General features: G+C 38.3%; 1 protein-coding gene across 1 annotated transcript in view; it reads left to right on the top strand.

Moving 5' to 3' along the window:
- CD109 (CD109 molecule) overlaps positions 1 to 21,955 on the top strand; it is a 130,610-nt gene that overhangs the window by 76,546 nt on the left and 32,109 nt on the right. The window contains exons 16-23 of the mRNA XM_076003182.1: positions 3,969 to 4,043; positions 4,946 to 5,006; positions 6,233 to 6,374; positions 7,433 to 7,550; positions 8,241 to 8,354; positions 10,676 to 10,894; positions 11,921 to 12,062; positions 15,769 to 15,945. Coding sequence (XP_075859297.1) covers positions 3,969 to 4,043; positions 4,946 to 5,006; positions 6,233 to 6,374; positions 7,433 to 7,550; positions 8,241 to 8,354; positions 10,676 to 10,894; positions 11,921 to 12,062; positions 15,769 to 15,945 — 1,048 coding nt within the window. The remainder of the gene's footprint in view (positions 1 to 3,968; positions 4,044 to 4,945; positions 5,007 to 6,232; positions 6,375 to 7,432; positions 7,551 to 8,240; positions 8,355 to 10,675; positions 10,895 to 11,920; positions 12,063 to 15,768; positions 15,946 to 21,955) is intronic.

The following is a 21,955-nucleotide window of genomic DNA, read 5'->3' as shown; positions in this document are numbered from 1 at the left end:
CTATCCTATTTTGATCCCTTGTATTGTGTCTTTCATGTTAACTACTATATTTTTGATATCTATTGTTTTTATTTGGTTCTTATTTTTTGTTCTTATTTTCTTATTGTTCCTATCTCCTCTCATCTCCTTATGTATATTTATTTGGTTTATTTTGAATTCTTGAGTTGACTTTTTCAGTAATCTTGCATCTCATGAGGTATGTCTAGTTGGATGTCTTTTTTTTTTTTATTTCAGCATATTGGGGGTACAAATTTTAAGGTTTAGAAGTGTATTTCATTTGGTATCTGCTTTGATAATATTTGTTGGGGAAGGCTGAACATCAGGCTCCAATCTGTGTAAGTCTCCAATCTGTGTAAATCTTGTGATTTAAAGAGTGGAGTCCAGCCTCATGGACTAGAGAATTACTCTTTTCTTTTTTTTGAGACAGAGTCTCACTTTGTTGCCCAGGCTGGAGTGAGTGCCGTGGTATCAGCCTAGCTCACAGCAACCTCAAACTCCTGGGCTCAAGCAATCCTCTTGCCTCAGCCTCCCGAGTAGCTGGGACTACAAGCATGCACCACCATGCCCGGCTAATTTTTTCTCTATATATTAGTTGGCCAATTAGTTTCTTTCTATTTATAGTAGAGACGGGGTCTCGCTCTTGCTCAGGCTGATTTTGAACTCCTGACCTCGAGCAATCCGCCTGCCTCGGCCTTTCAGAGAGCTAGGATTACAGGTGTGAGCCACTGCGCCTAAGTTGAGAATTACTCTTGATTCTATCTGCTGCCTGCCTCTCTGCTGCCTGCCTCTGTTCAGTTTCACTCTTAAACCCTTTGGGGAAAACAGCACCAAGAAGAGAGAGTCTCTTGAGGTTGCGATATACCAGCTCTGAGGGTTTGAAGAGGGAGGGGAAGAAGAGTGAATGCTGGAGGGCCATGGGTCTGTCTACATGTTCTCCCTACTTCCCCACACCAGAAGATCAGAACTGCTGACCTGGTGTTATCCTCGGGACACCTGAGCAGGCGTTGGGTCTGCTGCTGATTTTGGCAGTGAAGTTGGGAGGAATGATTGTCCTGAGGCTACCCCCTGGAGAGAAGCAAGGGCAGAATTTAAAAACCTTTCCTCCAGCCTGTCTTCTGACTGCTGCCTTTAGCTGCCTTCTGTCTCAGACTGAAGCCACCCACTTTCTTCCAGCACCAATTCCAGGGCTTTTCTCATCCCAGTTATCCAAGTTTCCTGCTGCTTTTATTGTTTCTCCAGAGTTGGCTCTGGAGGGAGGGAGTCAGGAGCCCCTGATAATAAACTGTTTTGGCTTCTTTCTTTCTTGTTAAGTTTGTATGTGCTGCTGAGAGCCTCTTGAATGCCTTGGCGTGACTTAAGTGTACTGCATCTGCCAGGGGTAATTTTTAGACACCAGTCTTCTCGTCATTAGCTTGTGCTGCAACTTTGAAAGTGCATTTTTATTAAGTAAGTGAGAAAAGGAGGATTTTTAAAAATGAGATAGATGCTTTATTTAAAAAACAAATTTTAACATGTATATTTGAGGTTTACAACATGATGCTATGGGATACATACAGATAGTATAATGCTTACTATAGTGAAGCAAATTAATATACTACATAGCTATTTGTTTTTGGTGACAAGAATGCCTAAAATCTACTTGTTTAATAGAAAACCCCAAATACCACACAATTTTATCAACTGTAGTTCTCGTGTTGTAAATTGGATCTCTAGACTTGTTTATCCTACTTTGTACCCTCTGACCTGTATCTCCCATTTCCTTCCTTCTCCCCTTGTCCCTGGTAACCACTGTTTATTTTTTATTTTTTATTTATTTTTTATTTTTTTATTTTTTTTTTTTTTGAGACAGAGTCTCACTTTGTTGCCCAGGCTAGAGTGAGTGCCGTGGCGTCAGCCTAGCTCACAGCAACCTCAAACTCCTGGGCTCGAGTGATCCTTCTGCCTCAGCCTCCCGGGTAGCTGGGACTACAGGCATGCGCCACCATGCCCGGCTAATTTTTTTTTATATATATATATCAGTTGGCCAATTAATTTCTTTCTATTTATAGTAGAGACGGGGTCTCACTCTTGCTCAGGCTGGTTTTGAACTCCTGACCTTGAGCAATCCGCCCGCCTCGGCCTCCCAAGAGCTAGGATTACAGGCGTGAGCCACAGCGCCCGGCCTGGTAACCACTGTTTAGATGCTGCTTCTTGAATATTGCTATCTGTCATGCCTGCGTCAGAGCAGATGCAAATCCTTATGTATTTGTATTTTGTGGCAGAGCTGGAGTCCTGGAACTAAAACTTTTTCTCCTCGTTACGTCTGGCTCTGGCTCCATCATCTGTAGTTGAGCTGACTCTGTTTGCCAGCCTGTTGAGACATTATGAAATTTTCTGTCTTCTCTTTCTATTGTTTTTTTTACTGGTGCCTGTTCTAGTAGCTTACTGTGGACGTAGCTCTGGTGGTTGTTAGCATAGCAGAAACGGTGGTTACAGGTGTTTAATTTTATGCCAGAATGTGTTTTTTCAACTTGTACTTAGATTCTGTCATGCTTTCTAATCCTGCCTTTGTCTTGTCTAGTTAATGCTAATGTCGACAAGGGAGAAGTATCAAAATAATTACTTAAAAAGGTTATAATATCTAAAATTTTAAATTGTAGGTAAATATACATAACATAAAATTTGCCATTTTTACCATTTTTAAGTGTATAATATAGTAGCATTAGTTACTTCACAGTGTTGGATAGTCATCACCACTCTCTGTTTCCAAAACTTTTTCATGGCCCCAGAGACTCTGGAACCACTAAGCAATAAATCCCTGTTTCCTCCTGCCCCCAGCCCTTGGCAACCTCTAGTCTACTTCTGTACTTATGAATTTGCATATTCTAGATATTTCACATAAATGAAATTATATAATATTTGACCTTTTGTGTCTGGCTGTTTCACTTAGCACAATGTTTTCAAGGTTCATCCATGTTGTAGAATGTGTCAGAACTTCATTTCTTTTTATGGCTGAATAGTATTCCATTGTGTGTATACACCACATTTTATTTATACATTCTTCTGTTGATGGACACTTGAATTGTTTCCACCTTTTTGGCTATTGTGACTAATGCAGCAGTGAACATTGGTATACAAATATTTCTTTGAGTTTCTGTTGTTCTCAGTTCTTTTGGGTATATTCCTAGGACTGGAATTACTGAGTTGTTTTCTAATTCTATGTTTAACTTTTTGAGTAACTGCTAATTTTGCTCCCTCTTTTAGCCTATTTTACCCACTCTTGCTAGAAATGAGAACTGTTCTAAACAAATAGCATTGCTAGCTGGTCCAAAGGTAGTGAGTTATCTCACTTGATTGTTCACAGTCAGTTACAGATTGAACTTGTTCTAGTCTTTCTCCCTTCTCACTACTGCACTTGACTAGAAAAAAAAAGAGCATTGCTAATGTGATACATGCAAATATCTCATTATTGAAAAAACCATATCTCATTGATGTTGTAATTTGCATTGCTTTATCAATGAGGCAGAATATTTCTGCTTATTAATAATTCATATTTTCTCCTTTCTGAATTACCTCTTTAGGTTATTTAAAAAATTTAGGTCACTGACACTTTGCAAAGCTTATATTAATCTTCATCAAATTTAACCTGTTTATCTCTGTCAAAAGTATGGGTCATTTTTAACTCTGGCCTCTACCTATTATTGTTTTCAAACAGTGACATTTAAGTTCCTTCTAGGGAAAACTGAAGTCCAGACTTCATAGGAATTCTGAGTTGCTGAAAAGAGTGAAATTAAGATTAAATAAAAAAAAAATGTAGTTTTGACTGATTGACTCATGAACAAAGCATTTGCATATTCATTACTCCTTGATTTGTGTCACTTTTAGATTTGATAAGCATGAGGGCTATGTCTTATCTAAGTTACTTATAAGAAATATTGTGAAAGGTTGATATGAATACATTCATTCTGTGTATTTTATCTTCTCCTTAGGTGGTCCATGAGTTGGAGTTTTATAACACAGGCTATTATTTAGGCATGTTTGTGAATTCTTTTGCAGTCTTTCAGGTATGTTTACTTTGCTATATCTTTTACAATTGGAAGCACCTTCAGAATTAATGATCATTATGAAATGTTAACCTTTTATTAAATGTGTCACTGGAGGACAGTGTTATATAAGTGTAATTTGAAATGAAAAGGTAATCATCCTTCCAGCTTTAAAAGCAAATGGAGGCTGGGTGCAGTGGCTCACGCCTGTAATCCTAACACTCTGGGGGGGGCCGAGGCAGGCGGATTGCTTGAGGTCTGGAGTTTGAAACCAGCCTGAGCAAGAGCGAGACCCCGTCTCTACTATAAATAGAAAGAAATTAATTGGCCAACTAATACATATAGAAAAAATTAGCCGGGCATGGTGGCACATGCCTGTAGTTCCAGCTACTCGGGAGGCCGAGGCAGAGGGATTGCTTGAGCCCAGGAGTTTGAGGTTGCTGTGAGCTAGGCTGACGCCACGGCACTCACTCTAGCCTGGGCAACAAAGCGAGACTCTGTCTAAAAAAAAAAAAAAAAGCAAATGGAAACATTCACCATGAAAGAAATTAATGGAATTGCCATTAAACAATTCCCTCACTACTGTACTTGGCTAGTCTAAAAAAAAAAACCGATTTCTTTCATATATATATGTGTGTGTGTGTGTACACATTTCCTTATAAATATATTTTATAGATTTTCCTTGACTTTGAAATGGCTGTTTATTCATGTGACGATGTTTGTTTATTCATGTGAATATGTGTGTTTGGGTGTGTGTCTGAGAGAGAAAGAGTTGAGAAAGAGAAAGAGTTCAAATATATGTGCACATGTGTACCTAAGCACTGTAAAATGACTAAGAGTGAGTCAGGAGTGTGGCAGCCTGCTGAGGTAACTTAGCATTTAAACTTGTGTTTTTAAAAGAAAATTAAAATTTTTCTTTCTAGGAATGTGGACTCTGGGTATTGACAGATGCAAACCTTACAGAAGGTTATATTGATGGCGTTTGTAAGTAAAACCTGACAACGTGCTTATAAAATACTTGTCTTTCACCTCATATCTTCAGCATTACTTATTAATATATAAGTATGGGTATTTTCTGGTTGACTATGGATATTATGATTTTCAGTTTCTGTTCTCTTGTCCTAAGATGTTTGGAGTTTAATGTACTTGGAAGTATATCTAGACCATGACATGGAATGGTCTTCTGGGCTCCTGTCAAGGTCTTTGAAATAAATCTTTCTATTTATTCTCTGTAATTCCTTGAGGTAGTTATATTTTGGACATATTAGAAGGTCCTGTGCTTCCAGTTTGTGTCACAAGCCTTGCTATTATTTTGGAATTAGTTAAAAGGAGCAATATATTTTTGAAACATTTTTGTTCTCTAGCTTTTTAATGTTCTTCTAGACAATAGCCCAGATGACATAAAGTATGCTGGTACACACATTCACACACACACACACACACCCCTCATCAATATGAACTCTTCTTGGCCAGGGTCATATCTGTATATCCTAGTTCCTTGAATTGCTAAATAGAGTTGGCCACCCAGTAATAAGTGTGCTTTTAGCAAGAGGCCATAAAATGTTCTGATGGAAGGAAATGTACAAATAAGAATGGTTAACTGTAGAAGTTATTCTCTTTTCTTTCAGGTAAATTTATACTAACATCATTTGGAAAAGCTTCCAGAAGTTTCTATTCCTGAATTTCACAGTTTCTATCCCTGAATTCCTTGTTTCTGTCAGGCGTTCTCAGTTATTTCTAAGCCCCCAGGGTCTCTTTGGGCTGATTCTGGCCACCATGGGACACCTGAACCTCTGTCCTGAAGCTTAAAAGATAATTTGATAGTCTTAAAGATTTATGAAGTCATTCACCTCTATGTATTAAAGATGTGTGGTACATTTTGCTTTCCTCATATAATCCTCTATCTTAGACAACCTTCCAAGCATCTTTCTTTTTTCATTTGTCAGTCTCCACTTTAACCCATCTTTGTTCTTCTTTACTTATCAACTCCTGCCTGATACCCACTGTAAAACTCATTCTATTGTTAGTAATACTTTTCTGAAATCCTTCTTCTACAATTTCACTGTAATAGGAGAAACCTAACATTCTCACTGGTGTATTTACGTCCCTTAAAACCTTCTTAAGTGATCGACATTCACTCTGTGCACGAAGTTTACAGTTCACCCTCTCTAGCGACTGTTTTCCTAACCATTGTCAATGTCTATTTACAGATGACAGTCTAGAATATTCTGAGAGGTTTGTGGAGAAAAATGAAGGATACACGGTAGACATTCATGACCTTTCTTCAGTTAGCAATCCACGTGTCAGAAAGCATTTTCCAGAGACTTGGATTTGGCTGGACACCAAAATGGGGTAAAAATTTATAAAGTTCTTTGCCATATATATTTTGTTTAGTGTTTGTTTTAAATAAGTTTAGATGTATTTTTTTTTTTTTTTGAGACAGAGTCTCACTTTGTTGCCCAGGCTAGAGTGAGTGCTGTGGTGTCAGCCTAGCTCACAGCAACCTTTAAAACTCCTTGGCTCAAGCAATCCTGCTGCCTCAACCTCCCGAGTAGCTGGGTCTACAGGCATGCGCTACCATGCCTGGCTAATTTTTCATATATATATTAGTTGGCCAATTAATTTCTTTCTATTTATAGTAGAGATGGGGTCTCGCTCTTGCTCAGGCTGGTTTCGAACTCCTGACCTCAAGCAATTCATCTGCCTCAGCCTCCCAGAGTGGTAGCATTACAGGCGTGAGCCACTGCGCCCGGCCATAGATGTATTTCTAATGTTTAAGTACAAACATAATGTGATTCAGAACTAAATAGACCAAGAGGTTTTTGTTTTAGAATTATGTTTATTGAATCTAAGTACAGTATTTGGTAAAGCCACATGCAAATTGTGGTGGGAGAGATAGGTCTTTTTTTTTAAAGTGAAGGGTGATTTTAACTTCTTTGAAGTCTCATTGTTCTTAGGTAAATCATGAGATCTACATGGTATTCTACAGTCAGCCATTTAGGGATAAGTGAGCTAAGATATGACTCAAATCTCAAAAAAATATAAATAACAGCATTGACAGGGATATAGAGAAAAAAGCTTTCTGTAAACTTAGAGAAAAAAATTGAAGTTCAGGTTTGAAAATATGTTTTATTCTGTATGCAAAATTTATGAAAAAATAATGGTCATTCTGAAATAGAAACATTGTAAAAGATTTTATTAGAATATAGGTCAGTATGCAGTATTATGAAATTATAATGATCTATTCCTTGAGAACTTAGGATCTACTGTTTTATGTTTAAATCTTTTAAATAGTTTTAAATGTAGATATGTAAATGATATGGAAAATTTAAATTCTTCCCAAAATAGTTTAGGTTATGTTGATTTATTTTGAAATGTTTTGTGATTTTTATGTTTATCTTTGACTTCAGATCCAGGATTTTCCAGGAATTTGAAGTCACTGTACCTGATTCTATCACTTCTTGGGTGGCTACTGGTTTTGTGATCTCTGAGGACCTAGGTCTTGGACTAACAACTGCTCCAGTGGAGGTATTCCATTAAAGGGGTGCTTACTGAGTGTTACAGTGTCATTAAACTAAGAAAGGCACTCCTCAGTGGAGTTTTAGACAATGATTGCTTATGATGTTTGTCACAGTTTGGAGATTACTTGGCTTTGCCTTTTGCTTTTCATCTGTTTTGTATTTTAGAACATGAGCTGTATTAAACCGCAGAATGTGTGAAGTGTCAATATTTAGATTCATATAGAAACGTTTATTATTGACCTGATCTACCCACCCCAAAGGGCAGAAGAGGGAGTCTTTCCATGTGTCCCCTATAAAGGATGAGCAGAACTTCTCCAGATGTGTCCTAGCCAACGTTGCTTCACATCAGTTTATGGCCAAATTGTGTCATGTGTTGTTTCTTCAACTAGTCACTAGCAAGAGGAGTATAATGACCATGGGAGGCCTTAGGCCAGTAGCTTTCACTTCTGTTGCACCTTTTTTTAATAATAGATACTTTGTGTTGCCTTTTTACAATCCCAAAATGAAATTCATAGAAAGTATAACATACCTACATACGTGATTTTTTCAAAAAAATCAGTATGTTACTCCAAGTGAAATACTAAGGAGAAATAAAAGGAAAGTAATGTATAACAAAATATTATAATATGTATCTCAGTAGGCAAGTGAAGAATTTTGACCTGAATAAAAAATATGTACTCATTGTATTTTTTTCCAGCTGCAAGCCTTCCAACCATTTTTCATTTTTCTGAATCTTCCCTATTCTGTTACAAGAGGTGAAGAATTTGCTTTGGAAATAACCATATTCAATTATTTGAAAGATGCCACTGAGGTAATATATTCAAGGCTTTGTTGATCAGTTATACTTCATGAGAAAATGGAGATAACATGCCGGGATTGGGTTGTGTAGTGTCTGAACATCTGGCCTTCTAAGCATTTTATATATTTCCGGGAGATTAAAAATACACATATTTTTGTCAATGATTTCCTCTGCTAATCAATGTCTAAGGATATCCTTAGCATGTCTGAGCATTCTTTCCTTAATTTCCAGCACAGGTTGTCCACTTTAGCCATGTATCTTTTTTATTGTCTCTGAGGCATGCCTTTCTCTTTCCTGCCTTTCTGCATTTTCCCCTGTGCTTCCCACATTTAGATGGGTTGTCACTTCTCACTGCCATTCTGTGTCCACTGCGGTTGACAAGAAGTTACTCTCTTCATGATCTGGCTTGAAACTAAGTTGCATTTCTTGAAGCATTTCACTTATTCTGTTATGATTCTGTAGGCCCCATGTTTACATGTGCATTGTATTTTCCAGGGTTTACTTTTCTCTTTTTTTAGAGACAAGGTTTGGCTGGAGTGCAATGGCATGATCATGGCTCTCTGCAGCCTCAAACTCCTGGGCTCAAGCGATCCTCCTGCCTCAGCCTCCCAAGTAGCTAGGGCCATAGGTGTGTGCCACCATGCCTGGCTATTTTTAAAAACTTTTTTTGTGGAGATGGAGTCTTGCTATTTGTGCTTAGGCACGCTCACCTGGGTTTTTCGAGGAGTAGCTATCCCCAGTGTAGAAAAAATCAGTACTTGAAGGGTTCTTTTACCATAATTTCACTATCCTCAAAGACACCAGGCATTTCACCAGCATTTTGAGAGGAGTGGGTTCACAAGCTCATAGCCTAAGATGATTCTCAGAGCGATTTCTATGTCGAGGCCTAGCTAAGGGGCTATTTCTAAGAAGTCGGGCCTAGAGCCTTCAAAATAACCATTCTTTAAAGAATTATCTCCCCATAATTGCCTAGCCTGGTCTTGAACTCCTAGCCTCAAGGGATTCTCCCACCTTGGTCTCCCAAAGTGCTAAGATTATAGGCGTGAGCCACCACTTCGAGCCAGATTTACCTTTTGAGTCATGTGCCTTGTGTCTCCTTAGCTAGTCATTTCCCTGGAAGGCACATTACAGTTCCCACTGTATCGTGCCCACAACAGTGTTCACTAAATGATTGATTCTTTTTCCCCTGGAACAAGTATGGATTTGTATTACAATTAGCTTTATATCTCTTTAAGGTACTCTATCTATAGAGAAAATTGGTTTATTATTATTTTTATTTTATTTTTTAACTTTACCTTTTAATCATCATGGTACAATGTAACAAGCAAAAGAGTCAGAAGGCCCAGATTCAATGTCTAGTCTACCACTTGTCAGCAAATAACTTATTATAATTGTAGTTTCCTCATTGGTGAAATGGGAATCATAATTATTATCTCTACAAAAATTATTTTGAGAAGCAGATGAGAAAATAAATGGGAAAACAATTCATGAAATGTAAGGCCTAGAGAAATGTTATTCTTTTTTTTTTTTTTTTTTTTGAGACAGAGTCTCGCTTTGTTGCCCAGGCTAGAGTGAGTGCCGTGGCCTCAGCCTAGCTCACAGCAACCTCAAACTCCTGGGCTCAAGCAATCCTGCTGCCTCAGCCTTCTGAGTAGCTGGGACTACAGGCATGTGCCACCATGCCCGGCTAATTTTTTCTATATATTTTTAGTTGGCCAATTAATTTCTTTCTATTTTTAGTAAAGATGGGGTCTCGCTCTTGGTCAGGCTGGTTTTGAACTCCTGACCTTGAGCGATCCTCCTGTCTCAGCCTCCCAGAGTGGAGAAATGTTATTCTTGATGAGGCTGGAAACTTTGGGATAATTTACAAAAGTTTATAACCAAGATATGCTTCATACTTATGAGCTTATGGACTTATGTCTGAGTCATGCTTTCGTTGGAATAGTTTTTCCAGAGACTCTCAATGAATGAATAATATTTTATCTTGTTTGTCTCATATTTTTCTAATGGGACCGGTGTGTCCTAGGACGACAGAGTTAAGTGAGGCTGGTGGGGATACCAATATATGAAATGGCGTTTCCATGCACATCCTTACCACATAATGGCTTCAGATAATGAGAGAATTTAATGTTAGTGGGAGAACTGGAAATGAGCTAAAGAAGCCCCATCCCCCCATATCTTGAGGTAGAGGGAGAAAGCATAGAAAAGAAATGCCTTCTTTCTAGGTTGTCTTGAGCCTCACAGATTTAGCAGCACTTAGGGTGGTGATAAAACAACACTTTACTGGAGAGAATTTATTATATATAACGTTTGATTTTTTTTTTTTCTTCCAGGTTAAGGTGATCATTGAGAAAAGTGACCAATTTGATATTCTAATGACTTCGAATGAAATAAATGCCACAGGACACCAGCAGACCATTCTGGTTCCCCGTGAGGATGGGGCAACTGTTGTTTTCCCCGTGAGGCCAACACATCTGGGAGAAATCCCTATCACGGTTGCAGCGGTTTCACCCACTGCTTCTGATGCCGTCACCCAGAGGATTTTAGTAAAGGTACAGATTTGAAGTCTTAAATAAATGAAATGGAAATACGTAATTGGAAGGAAACAGAAGTTTCTTCTCTTGGTTCAATTTATTGGGAAATCTAATAGGTTGTCTCTTCCCCAGTGCCTAATGATTTTCTCATCTGTATATATAGAATATATTGCACATGTGTTTTAGAAATAATTGTCAATTTCCTCTTTGAATTTAATCAGAAGTTGACTATAAAGATCATAAAATCTCTTTTATAGTCATTTACACCTACAAACTGTGTTACATTGGATCTTGTTAAATCATGGTCAAGGTGATATGTATATCTGGAATATTGGAATTTCACAGTGCAGGTAGAAGAGATTTTGTAGGTTCTTTTTCAGAGAAGACATTCTGTACAAAAAGATAACTCGGCACAGTGGGTAAGCACTTGTGTTCTGGAGTGAGACAGCCCTGGGCTTGAATCCCAGCTCTGCCAAGTAAGACTTTAGTGAAGGTATTTAATTCCTGTCTTTGGCTAATAATAGGAACTACCTCAGAGGGTTTTTCTTATTACATTTTCAGCTTTTCCTTTGTCATTTTCATGGTCATTCTGTGATATGTTTTGTCTAATTTAACTAGAAAGTAAACATTAAAAGATTTGAAGAATCAAGAAATGGTAGGTACTTAAATATGTCATCAGATTTAATTTAGTTCCAAGGAAACGGTGCCAATTAAGTTCAGATCCTGTTGAAAAGCACATTTCAGTTAATGCAGGGTACTGTATTTAGTGAGAAAATCTAAAAGTAGAAAAAAGTAATCAAAGTTATGGCAATTTGTAGTAATACAAATTTAAAGGAAAAACTCATTCTGTGAAATTAATGTTTATATTACTTATTTAAATAAAATACCTAATTTAAGGAAGAAAAAGAAGAAATGGTAGGTACTTATCTAGGCATACACAAACCACAGGTACAACAGGTTGGATGTTTGTCTTCACGTCTACATACAGCTCTCTATAAACAGATGAGTAGAGACCATGTTCTTTGTGTTCTTTTTTTTCAACAGGCTGAAGGAATAGAAAAACCATATTCACAATCCATCTTATTAGATTTAACTGACAAGCAACAAAGTACCCTGAAAACTTTGAGTTTCTCATTTCCTCCTGATACAGTGACTGGCAGTGAAAGAGTTCAGATCGCCGCATTTGGTAAGGATAGATTATGTTGCCATCTATTGGTTTATTTGTATATGATAATATACATTGTTCACTTATTTATAGATGTAATTTCTTATTTAGTCCTAATGAGAAGAGATTGCAAAAGTTTTTAATTGGTCCCAACTACTGATTACAGTACAAAAGCTAGCAAATTATGTATCCTAGACCAATTCTGCTCAGTCTTTAAAGTACATATGAATCACCTGGGGATCTTGTTTAAAAGCAAATTGTGGTTTAGTAGGTGTAGGGTGGGGCCTGAGATTCTGCATTTCTAACAAGTTTCCAGGTGATGGTGATGCTTCTTTTTTTTTTTTTTTGATTTGTTAGTATATTTATTAAACTTGAAATTATAAAAATTTGTAAGAATAACATGAACACCATTAATTTGCAGACCAAATTTTATAAAGTAGCAAGGCCTCACTACCCTGTGGCTGGAGAGAGAGGTTATTTTGAGAGCAAAGTTTCTGGATTCTGTGGGTTTCTACCCCTGGTGAATATCAGAATCTTCTAAGGAAATTGGTCAAAATATGAATATCTGGGCTCTACTCTACACCTACTAAGTCAGAATTTCTTGGGCTATGGCTGAGTTTCACCAGTGATTCTGACAACCAAAGGTTGAAAACTACCGTCTCGAGCAGTTCTCTGCAGGATACGAGTAACCTTTATAAGTAGGAAGCCACTCACTGACTTTAGTCATGTCCATAACCTAAAAGTGCTTTTAAAAAAATTGACAGCTTATAATTGTATGAATTTATGGGGTACAATGTGATGTTTGATTTATGAATATAATGTGGAATAAGTAAATCAAACTGGTTAACATATCCATCACCTTAAATACTTAAATTTTTTTTGTGATGAGAACGTTTGAAATTTACTCTTAGCAAATTTGAAATGTACAATACTCTTTTTACTAACTATATTCACCATGCCCAAAGTACTTTTGAATTAAATATAGCTTCTACACAAATGGTGTATTAGTCAGGGTTCTTCAGAGAAACAGAACCAATAATATATATAAGATTGGCTCATGTGATTATAAAAGCTGAGAAATCTCATGATTTGCTTTTGCAAGCTGGAAACCCAGAAAAGCTGATGATGTAGCTCAGTGAGTCCCTGAGAACCAGGGGAGCTAATGATGTAAATCCCAGTCTGAGGGCTGGAGAAGATGAGATGAGATGTTCAGCTCAAGCAGTGAAGCAGGAAAAAAAAGGAGTGAATTCCTCCTTCCTCTGTCTTTGGTTCTATTCAGGCACTCAGCAGATTGAATGAAGTCCAACCACTTAGGTGAAGGCAATCAAATTTGATGAGTTCACTAATTCAAATGCTAATCTCATTCAGAAACACCCTCACAGACACACCCAGAAACTGTGTTTAATGTGGGCAGCCTGTAGTCCACTCAAGTTGACACATAAAATTAACCATCACAAATGGTTTGTTTATGTAATTGTGCCTTATGAATAACTGAAGAAAATGTTATAATTAATGGCATATAAATAGTTTGTTAGGTCTTTAAAGCATTAGGACCTAAGGCATTTTTTTAGAATTCTTTTACATTTTACCTGCATATGTAATGCTTTTCATTACAACTCCAAACATCCAATCCCTAGACAGAAGACTTTATTTGGAGTCTCAGATATAATTCTTTTTTTTTTTTTTTTTTTTAAGAGGCAGTGTCTTCCTATGTTGCCCTGAGGCTGGACTCCACTCCCAGCCTCAAGGAATCCTTTTGCCTCATTCTTGAGTAGCTGGAACTACAGGCCTGAGCCTCTGCCCTGGCCAGTTCTTAGAAAGAATTATGTAAACTCTCTGTTTAAGGGAATAAATTCTGCCTAAGCATCTCCCACAGTGTTGGGCTGCTGAGAGATGCAGTATATTCACACATACATGAATTTATTGAATTTTATTTTATTTATTTATTGTTTTTGAGACAGGGTCTCACTCTGTTGCCTGGGCTACAATGCAGGAATGTCATTATATGTCACACTGCAGCCTCAAACTCCTGGGCTCAAACGATCCTCCTGCCTCAGCCTCCTTAGTAGCAGGGACTATAGGCATGCATTGTCAGGATCACCAAAGTTTTATATTTTTTTTAGAGATGGGGTCTCACTGTGTTGCTCAGGCTGGTCATAAACTCCAAGCCTGAAGCAGTCTTCCCATCTTGCTAGGCCTCCCAAAGTGCTAGGATTACAGGTGTGAGTCACTGTGCCTGCCTTGCCCTTGAATTTTAAATGTATACCACTACTCTGTACTTCCGAATGAGTCTATCTATGGTCATAGAAATATTCTAAGGCTTAATTTTTATGCCTGATGTAAAGAACAGATTTTCAAATTTTATTTTTATATGTTTTTTTTTTTTTTTTTAAACTTATTCTGTAGCCCAGGATGTATGAATATTAGCTTGCTGCTTTGAACTTTGAGAGTCTAAGTTTCTATTCACTTTGAATATTGAAAACATAACCTGCAGTGGTAATAATATAAGCTCTATATATTCCTTTGTGTCAACATCTAAAGTTTAAGACAAATTGGCATGGCTGCTACCTATTCACCTGAAAGAGGTATTTTACTGTTTTTTGTATTCACTTTTTTTTTTTTTTTTTGAGACAGAGTCTGCTTTGTTGCCCAGGCTAGAGTGAGTGCGGTGGCGTCAGCCTAGCTCACAGCAACCTCAAACTCCTGGCTCAAGCAATCCTCCTGCCTCAGCCTCCCAAGTAGCTGGGACTACAGGCATTCGCCACCATGCCCGGCTAATTTTTTGTATATATTAGTTGGCCAATTAATTTCTTTCTATTTATAGTAGAGACGGGTTTGCTCTTGCTCAGGCTGGTTTCGAACTCCTGACCTCGAGCAATCCGCCCACCTCGGCCTCCCAGAGAGCTAGGATTACAGGCGTGAGCCACCACGCCCGGCCTGTATTCACTTTTTTAGGATCAGATTTTCACTAGGTATTTGTATTTGGTTTGGTGTAAGTTTTCAAAACAAACTACAGAAAAGGATACTCTTCTTCATACAGCTTAAAACAGCAGGGTCAAAATTAGAACTCAGCCTTCATAGTTCTGAATTTTTATTAATTTTCCTGAGTCATGGTGTTAGGATGTGAGTAGAAGAGTTGTTTAAGCATGTGTTTTGTTTAATTTTAGATTACTAACTTTGAAGAATATCCATAATCCTTTTTGATACTGAGAGTCCTTGAAATACTTATACTTGTTATTTCTACTTTGTTATTGCTCAATAGAAAGCATTGAGAAACACTACAATCCCTGCTCTTTTAAAAAATATCATTTCTCAAGTACTTGTAGTGTACTGTCAGTAAGAAATCAGAATAAAGTTCTGTTTATGTGAAGAGTACTAATAATAAAACAGTTCTTTCCTGTGTAAGAATGGTGGTGTCCTAATAGTTAATTCCTGACATATTGGTTCAAGACTTAAAAAAAATTATTTTTTTCCTAATTTATGCCTTATCTTTAACTGATCTAAAAGTCTTCTAATTAATCACATGATCTACAAATCCAGTACCACTATAGTGCTACTTTTTTGACCAGTCTTCCTAAATCTTGATGTAAAGTTTCTACTTTGTTCCAAGCAGTGGAATAATCATGGCTTTAATGACAAATGCCTTCTGTCTTCAGTGGAAGTCTCTTCGACATCGGTAGGTAACACTGAGTATTCACTGAATGAATTTAATGTTTTGTGCTTCCAGGAGATGTCCTCGGTCCTTCCATCAACGGCTTAGCCTCATTGATTCGGATGCCTTATGGCTGTGGTGAACAGAACATGATAAATTTCGCTCCAAATATTTACGTTTTGGATTATCTGACTAAAAAGAGACAACTGACAGATAACTTAAAAGAAAAAGCCCTTTCATTTATGAGGCAAGGTAAGCATTTTAGAAACCTACTTTTGTTTGTAGAAAAAAAAAGTTTCTTTCTTTTTTTTTTTTTCAGTCAGGGTTCACTCTAGACCATATTTCAGACTATACAGATTTTGTCTTTGGTGAGTGATGATGGGTCTAGATGGTGTTGAAACAAGCCGGAAGTGCAAGCAGTGGGAGGCTGTTACCATTCTTCCTTCAGCTAACTATTCACTCATTGCTGCTAAGGTGTTTGTTAGTAGTGTTTTAAGGACTTAGTTTCTGGAAGGGGTTTTATTATAATAATGGATCTGAAATTTAAAACTCTTTAAAAATCTAAAAGAATGCTCATCCATTTGTTCATTACACAAATATGGAGTGTCTCTTAGTGCCAGGATCAGTTCTAACACCAAGGACACAGGGAGTCAGGGCCTTTCTTCTTAAGGAATTCATTGCTCGGTGGAGAAGAAGGTGTGTACATAAACACATGAGGTCTTGTGGCGGGACCTTCTCCATACATTTAAAATGTTAAACAGATGGGGTCAGGAGAGAAATGGTTGTATGGGAAGGACCTGCTGGCCTCTCAGAAAATGCGACACCAGTGATGACTCTACCTTGATCCCTTGAGAGGTGGAAACTGTCCACAGACATCAGGTGACTTGTGTCAGCAGCTTGCTAATAGCAACAGTTAAGGTGAGTCGAGTGCTTGCTGTGTGGCAGACTGTGTTCTAAGCACTTTACATCTCATCTCTCACTGAATGCTCACAGTGAGTGTTATTAATAGTACCATCTACTTTTTACAGATGAGGAAGCTGAGGCACAGAACAGTTAACTGGCTTGTCCAGGGTCATATAGCCAGTAAGTGGCAGAGCTGGGATTCAGACTCCCAATTCATGCTTTGAACTTCCACACTTAGGAGAAAATGAAGTGTTGTGAGATGTGATTAATACTGCAAGTTTGGTTTCCTGAAAGACTCCAGAAGCCAACCCAAAGTTACCATCCCAGTTTTGCATTTCCCCTTATCAGGGCACCTCTAGCAAGATCTCTGTATGTGGCTGAGTGTTTCTCTCTGCACAGTTTATATGATCTATGCTGATATATCCTGTCCATCAAACTCATGAGCATTAGAAGGGTTCATACAACATGAATAGAAATGCTTATTCAGTTAATCTAAGAAAAATAAAGCTCAACACTTTCCAACTCCTAATTTTTTGTTTTTGTTTTTTTAATAACAAATGAGTTAAATGCAAAGTAGAGGCAAGCTATTAACTGTTTTGCTAACTTTTCTATAGAAGAATTCGAAAACTCAGTAAAGACACCATTTTAATGTAAACCTTTCTTCCAGGTTGCCTCGTTATGTAGCCACCTGTTTATCCTAAACTAATTCTGTGTAATAATAGTAATAGCAACTAACACTGTTTAAATGTTTTCCATGTTTCATTTAATTTTTGCAAAAACTCTTATGAGATGGGTGCACTGTTATTATTTCCATTTTAAAGATGAGGAAAGTGAGGCACAGGGAAGTTAAATAACTTGCTCATAGTTAACTCCTCCCCCACCCCGCCAGTGGTCTGGCTCTGGAGTTAACTCTCTTCCTCAGCACACTGTGGGATAATTTTAGTTTACAACATTCTTGGATTGTTCGAAGCAAAGGGCTAGGATGGGAAGGACCAAGAATTGGGCCAAGATGCTTGAGTACCACCAATGTGCCAGAGGTCTCAATGGGGATTCTGATAAGATGGAGAAACAGGGGGTCCTGTAGGGAAGGAGACAGAAAATGTTAGATGCTGGGGTGTAGGATTAGACTGCAGTGAGTGGTACAGTGTTGGGTTCTAGTAAATGGGCTGGAGTCAGTGTCCAAAGATCTCCCCGGGGTAGGATGACACAGACGAAGGCTGAGTGGGGGGCAAGGGGTTGTGAGTCAGGGACGATTGCAGTGCGTGAGACGACAGATCAAAGGAGACCAGGGTTTGGAGTCAGGGCTGAGCGGGACTTGAGTTCTGAGTGGGGAAGGACATAATGGCATGTTTACCCTCTGATTATGGCCAAGCCCTGAAGACACTGTGGCCGGCCCTCAAACCCAGGAGGTGGTTAGGTCCTCTGGGAAATTCTCAAAGATCTGGCAAAAGTTGGTGTTTTTTTTTTTTTAATTTATTTATTTATTTATTTTTTAAAGCATCAGTTTGGTGAATTTTTTATTTATTTATTTATTTATTTATTTATTTATTTTTTAAAAGCATCAGAAAAGTTGGTGTTTTCTGTACAGAATTGCCTGTGTAAAATTATCCTTCTTTGTACATGTTTGTGGATCAGTCATATAATCAGTCATATTATATATCAGTCATATGTATGTGTGTGTATATATATATATATATACACACACACACACTCAAGAACTGCTTTTTAAAAATTTTAAGTATAATAAAGTTTAAGAAGTGGCGCCAAGTGGTCTCTGTGGCATATTGTGTGCCATGCTAAAACCAAATGAGATCTTTATACATTGGCCTAATGGCTATAATTAAGGAGATAAGTAAAAAAAAATTGGGATTGTTATAATCCCAAATTATAACAATTTTGCACCTTTTGAAAATAAGATGCCAATTTGTATTGAAGATTTAGTTTGTTTGGTTTCTAGTAGAAAGTACACAGGAATTAGGCCAGTGCTCACGCCTGTAACCCTAGCACTCTGGGAGACTGAGGTGGGAGGATTGCTTAAGCTGAGGAGTTGAAGACCAGCCTCAGCAAGACTCCGTCTCTACTAAAAATAGAAAGATTATCTTGGCGTCTTGGGGCACGCCTGTAGTCCCAGCTACTCTGGAGGCTGAGGCAGGAGGATCTCTTGAGCCCAGGAGTTTGAGGTTACTGTGAGCTACGATGATACCTCTGCACTCTACCCAGGAGACAGAGCAAGACTGTGTCTTAAAAAAAAATACATACATAGGAATTAGATTAGTGCTTTATAATTTGGTATGCATTCTTTGGGATATTTTCATAAAGTAAAATATCTTTGAAAATGCCACATAATTTCATATATATATATATGCTTTTTGAACTGTCACTTTGCCTAATCAAATAGTAATGGTTTAAAAAGAGGATAAATTTTAAATAGCTTGAACCATTTAAGGAGCGATAACTCATTGCTTAAAAATAATTTGAGTTTGTGTCCTAGATATATTGCTCTGGGTCAGCAGCTGTCCTAAAATTAGTGGCTCAAATCCTCAGTATCTGTTCTTTCCCAGAAGCAGCACTGGTCTTTCAGGCTAGTCTTGACCAGGTGGCTGCCACACTGTAGTTTTTCAAAGAAGCCCCTCTAGGCATCTCTGCTGACTGCTTGGGAGCCTTCCTCACGTCTGTTGGTCGTTAGAAAGTATAGAGTGGGCTGGGTGCGGTGGCTCACGCCTGTAATCCTAACACTCTGAGAGTCCGAGGCAGGAGGATTGCTCAAGGTCGGGAGTTTGAAACCAGCCTGAGCAAGAGTGAGACCCCGTCTCTACTAAAAAAAACAGAAAGAAATCAATTGGCCAACTAAAAATATATATAGAAAAAGTTAGCCGGGCATGGAGGCGCATGCCTGTAGTCCCAGCTACTCGGGAGGCTGAGGCAGGAGGATCACCTGAGCCCAAGCGTTTGAGGTTGCTGTGAGCTAGGCTGATGCCATGACACTCTAACCAGGGCAACAGAGTGAGACTCTGTCTCAAAAAAAAAAAAAAAAAAAAAAAAAAAGAAAGTATAGAGTGGCCAGAGGGCAAAAAAAGCATTGTTCTCTAAATGCCAAAGAATCTTCCAGATTGTTCAGAATGATGAGCACACTGCTGTAACACAGGGGAGTCTCCCCTGGGGAGAATGTAGAGGCTGGAGGTTCCAGCCTGGCGGTGGAGGCAGTCAGACCTGCGCCCTGACTCCTGGCCAGCCCTTGGGCCGGTTTCCACAGCCTCTCAGAGGCTCCATTTTCTCACCTGTAAGACAGGGGTAAGAAAAGAACCCCTTTGGTGAGGTTGTTTTGAGGATTAAATGAGATGTCTTAGCATTTTATTCCACACATAGTAAGCGCACAAGTGTCAGCTGTAGTAGTGTTAGTTGCTTCTAACTGGAGCTAGGGTCTAAAGTCAGCAAGTAAATCCTGTCCATTCTGTCTCTAAAAACAAATGGGAAAAGGCTTCCACTTCTCTCCATTCTTCCGTTAGTTGCTCCATTCAAACAGAAGCATTGGTCACCTGCCCTGCACCAGTGGCTTCCTGAGCTGTCTCTCCGCTTCTGTGTTGGCTGTCCTTAGCTACACTGTCCACGTGAGAGAAAAGGGAACTTTTGTAAACATCAAGATCCTGCCACGTGCTTGCTTAAAATCCTCCAGTGGGTTCCTGGCCTCGGCCTTCAAGATCCTGCGTGAACTGGCTGGGCCTCCCTCTCTGGCCTCTTTGGGCGCCACTCTGGGCTCCCCTGGTGGCTGCATCTGGAGCCCTCCCAGCTCCCCAGCACGCCAGGGCCTCGAGGCTTGTTCCTCTTCTCCTGGAATGCCCTTCCCAGATCTTTCCATGGCCGCCTCCTTTTTATCATTCAGGTGGTGTTTTCTTCAGAGAAGCCTTCCTTGACCAGTGAATAACTCTCATTTACGCTTCTCCATTTTATTTTTTTCACTTAACATTATTTAAAATTATCCTATTCTCACTGCATTCTGAATTAAGTGTTAGTAAAGATATAAAAAAGAAAGTAAAATTTCTATTTATTATAATTAAAAAAAAATAAAATAATCCTATCATCTGCCTTCTGCACTTAGAGGGCAGGCTCTGTGACAGTGGGGGCCATGTTTAATCCCTTCTTCATTGTGTTGCTATGTGGCCACCTTAGTAAATACAGAATGGATGAATGAGTTACCATCAGTATGAACTGCTTTGGACTTTAGGTTCATCGTCCCAATGTGGAGATTGGGCCTAGAAGGTCTCTGAAGTGCTTCTACAGTGTGGTGATTATCTATGGACACCAGCAGTTCCACCTGACCTGGGCATGTTCTCATCAGCGAGGAAACGTGGCCAGTGATTTTGGTGTGTTACTCTTGGTGAAGTCAGCTGGTGAAAGTCAGCACAATGGGGCTCCCCAAAGTACATCATCTCACACGCTGAACTAAATTATATTTCAAAGTAGGGGACAAAAGCTTCTTGGTACAATGTTTTTCATTATGAAGTCAGTGTCTCATTTCAGAAACTCTGTTTTTTCTTTTGCTGTCACATTTGCCAAAGTCCTTTAAATATACTGTAGTTGTTTTTTTATTTTTTAAGAAATTAAAGTGGCTTTGGTATGAGTCATGATTATATTATTTAAATGTCATTTATGAACGGCTCATTGTTTTACTTAAATCATGCTTGGCCCAGGAGCCCTGTAACCTAACCCATTGTTTTTTTGGTCAAAACAACAGCGACATCACTTTGCTGTCAAAAAGAAAAATAGAACCATAAAACGAAAACTGTTTTTGATAAGGACTGGAAATCCTGAACCTGCTAATTGAAGATTTAAATCACTTGTTTTCCTCAAATATTTAAATCACAGTGCCTGAAGCTCAATTTTTTTAAGTGAGAGACTCAGGCCAAGTCGAGTTGAAAACACAAGAAAAAGTAGGCTTCAGAATTCTGATGCTATCGTTGGTCATGAGTATAACTAGAGGTGACAGTGAAGCTTAAAAAAAAAACTGTAAAGTTCTCATTTTCCATTTTATGTCATAGAAAGTAGGAAGTTGATAATGATTACTTGTTTTTTTAGTACAGAGAATATTTTTTTTATCAGCTTTTTACCGGTGAAAATGCTTGATATAGTCATAGGAGCTGACTTTTCTTTTATTTACATAGGATTTTGACACTTGTAGTAAACCAAGTCAAATTATGTTCAGAACGTTACTTTTTGATGTGTTTCTGTGAACAGTGCTTTCATCTTAATTATGATAAATTCTGAGGATTTTACATTCATGGTTATTCCAAAGAAAACTCATGACCCAGATAAGTATGTATTTGATATAACCCTTATAAATAGCTGTTCATAGGTTATTATC

This window comes from Microcebus murinus, chromosome 5 (assembly GCF_040939455.1).
Source record: "Microcebus murinus isolate Inina chromosome 5, M.murinus_Inina_mat1.0, whole genome shotgun sequence".
NCBI lineage: Eukaryota > Metazoa > Chordata > Mammalia > Primates > Cheirogaleidae > Microcebus > Microcebus murinus.
The sequence above is the reverse complement of the archived record's forward strand: the minus strand, read 5'-3'. Positions and strand labels throughout refer to the sequence as shown.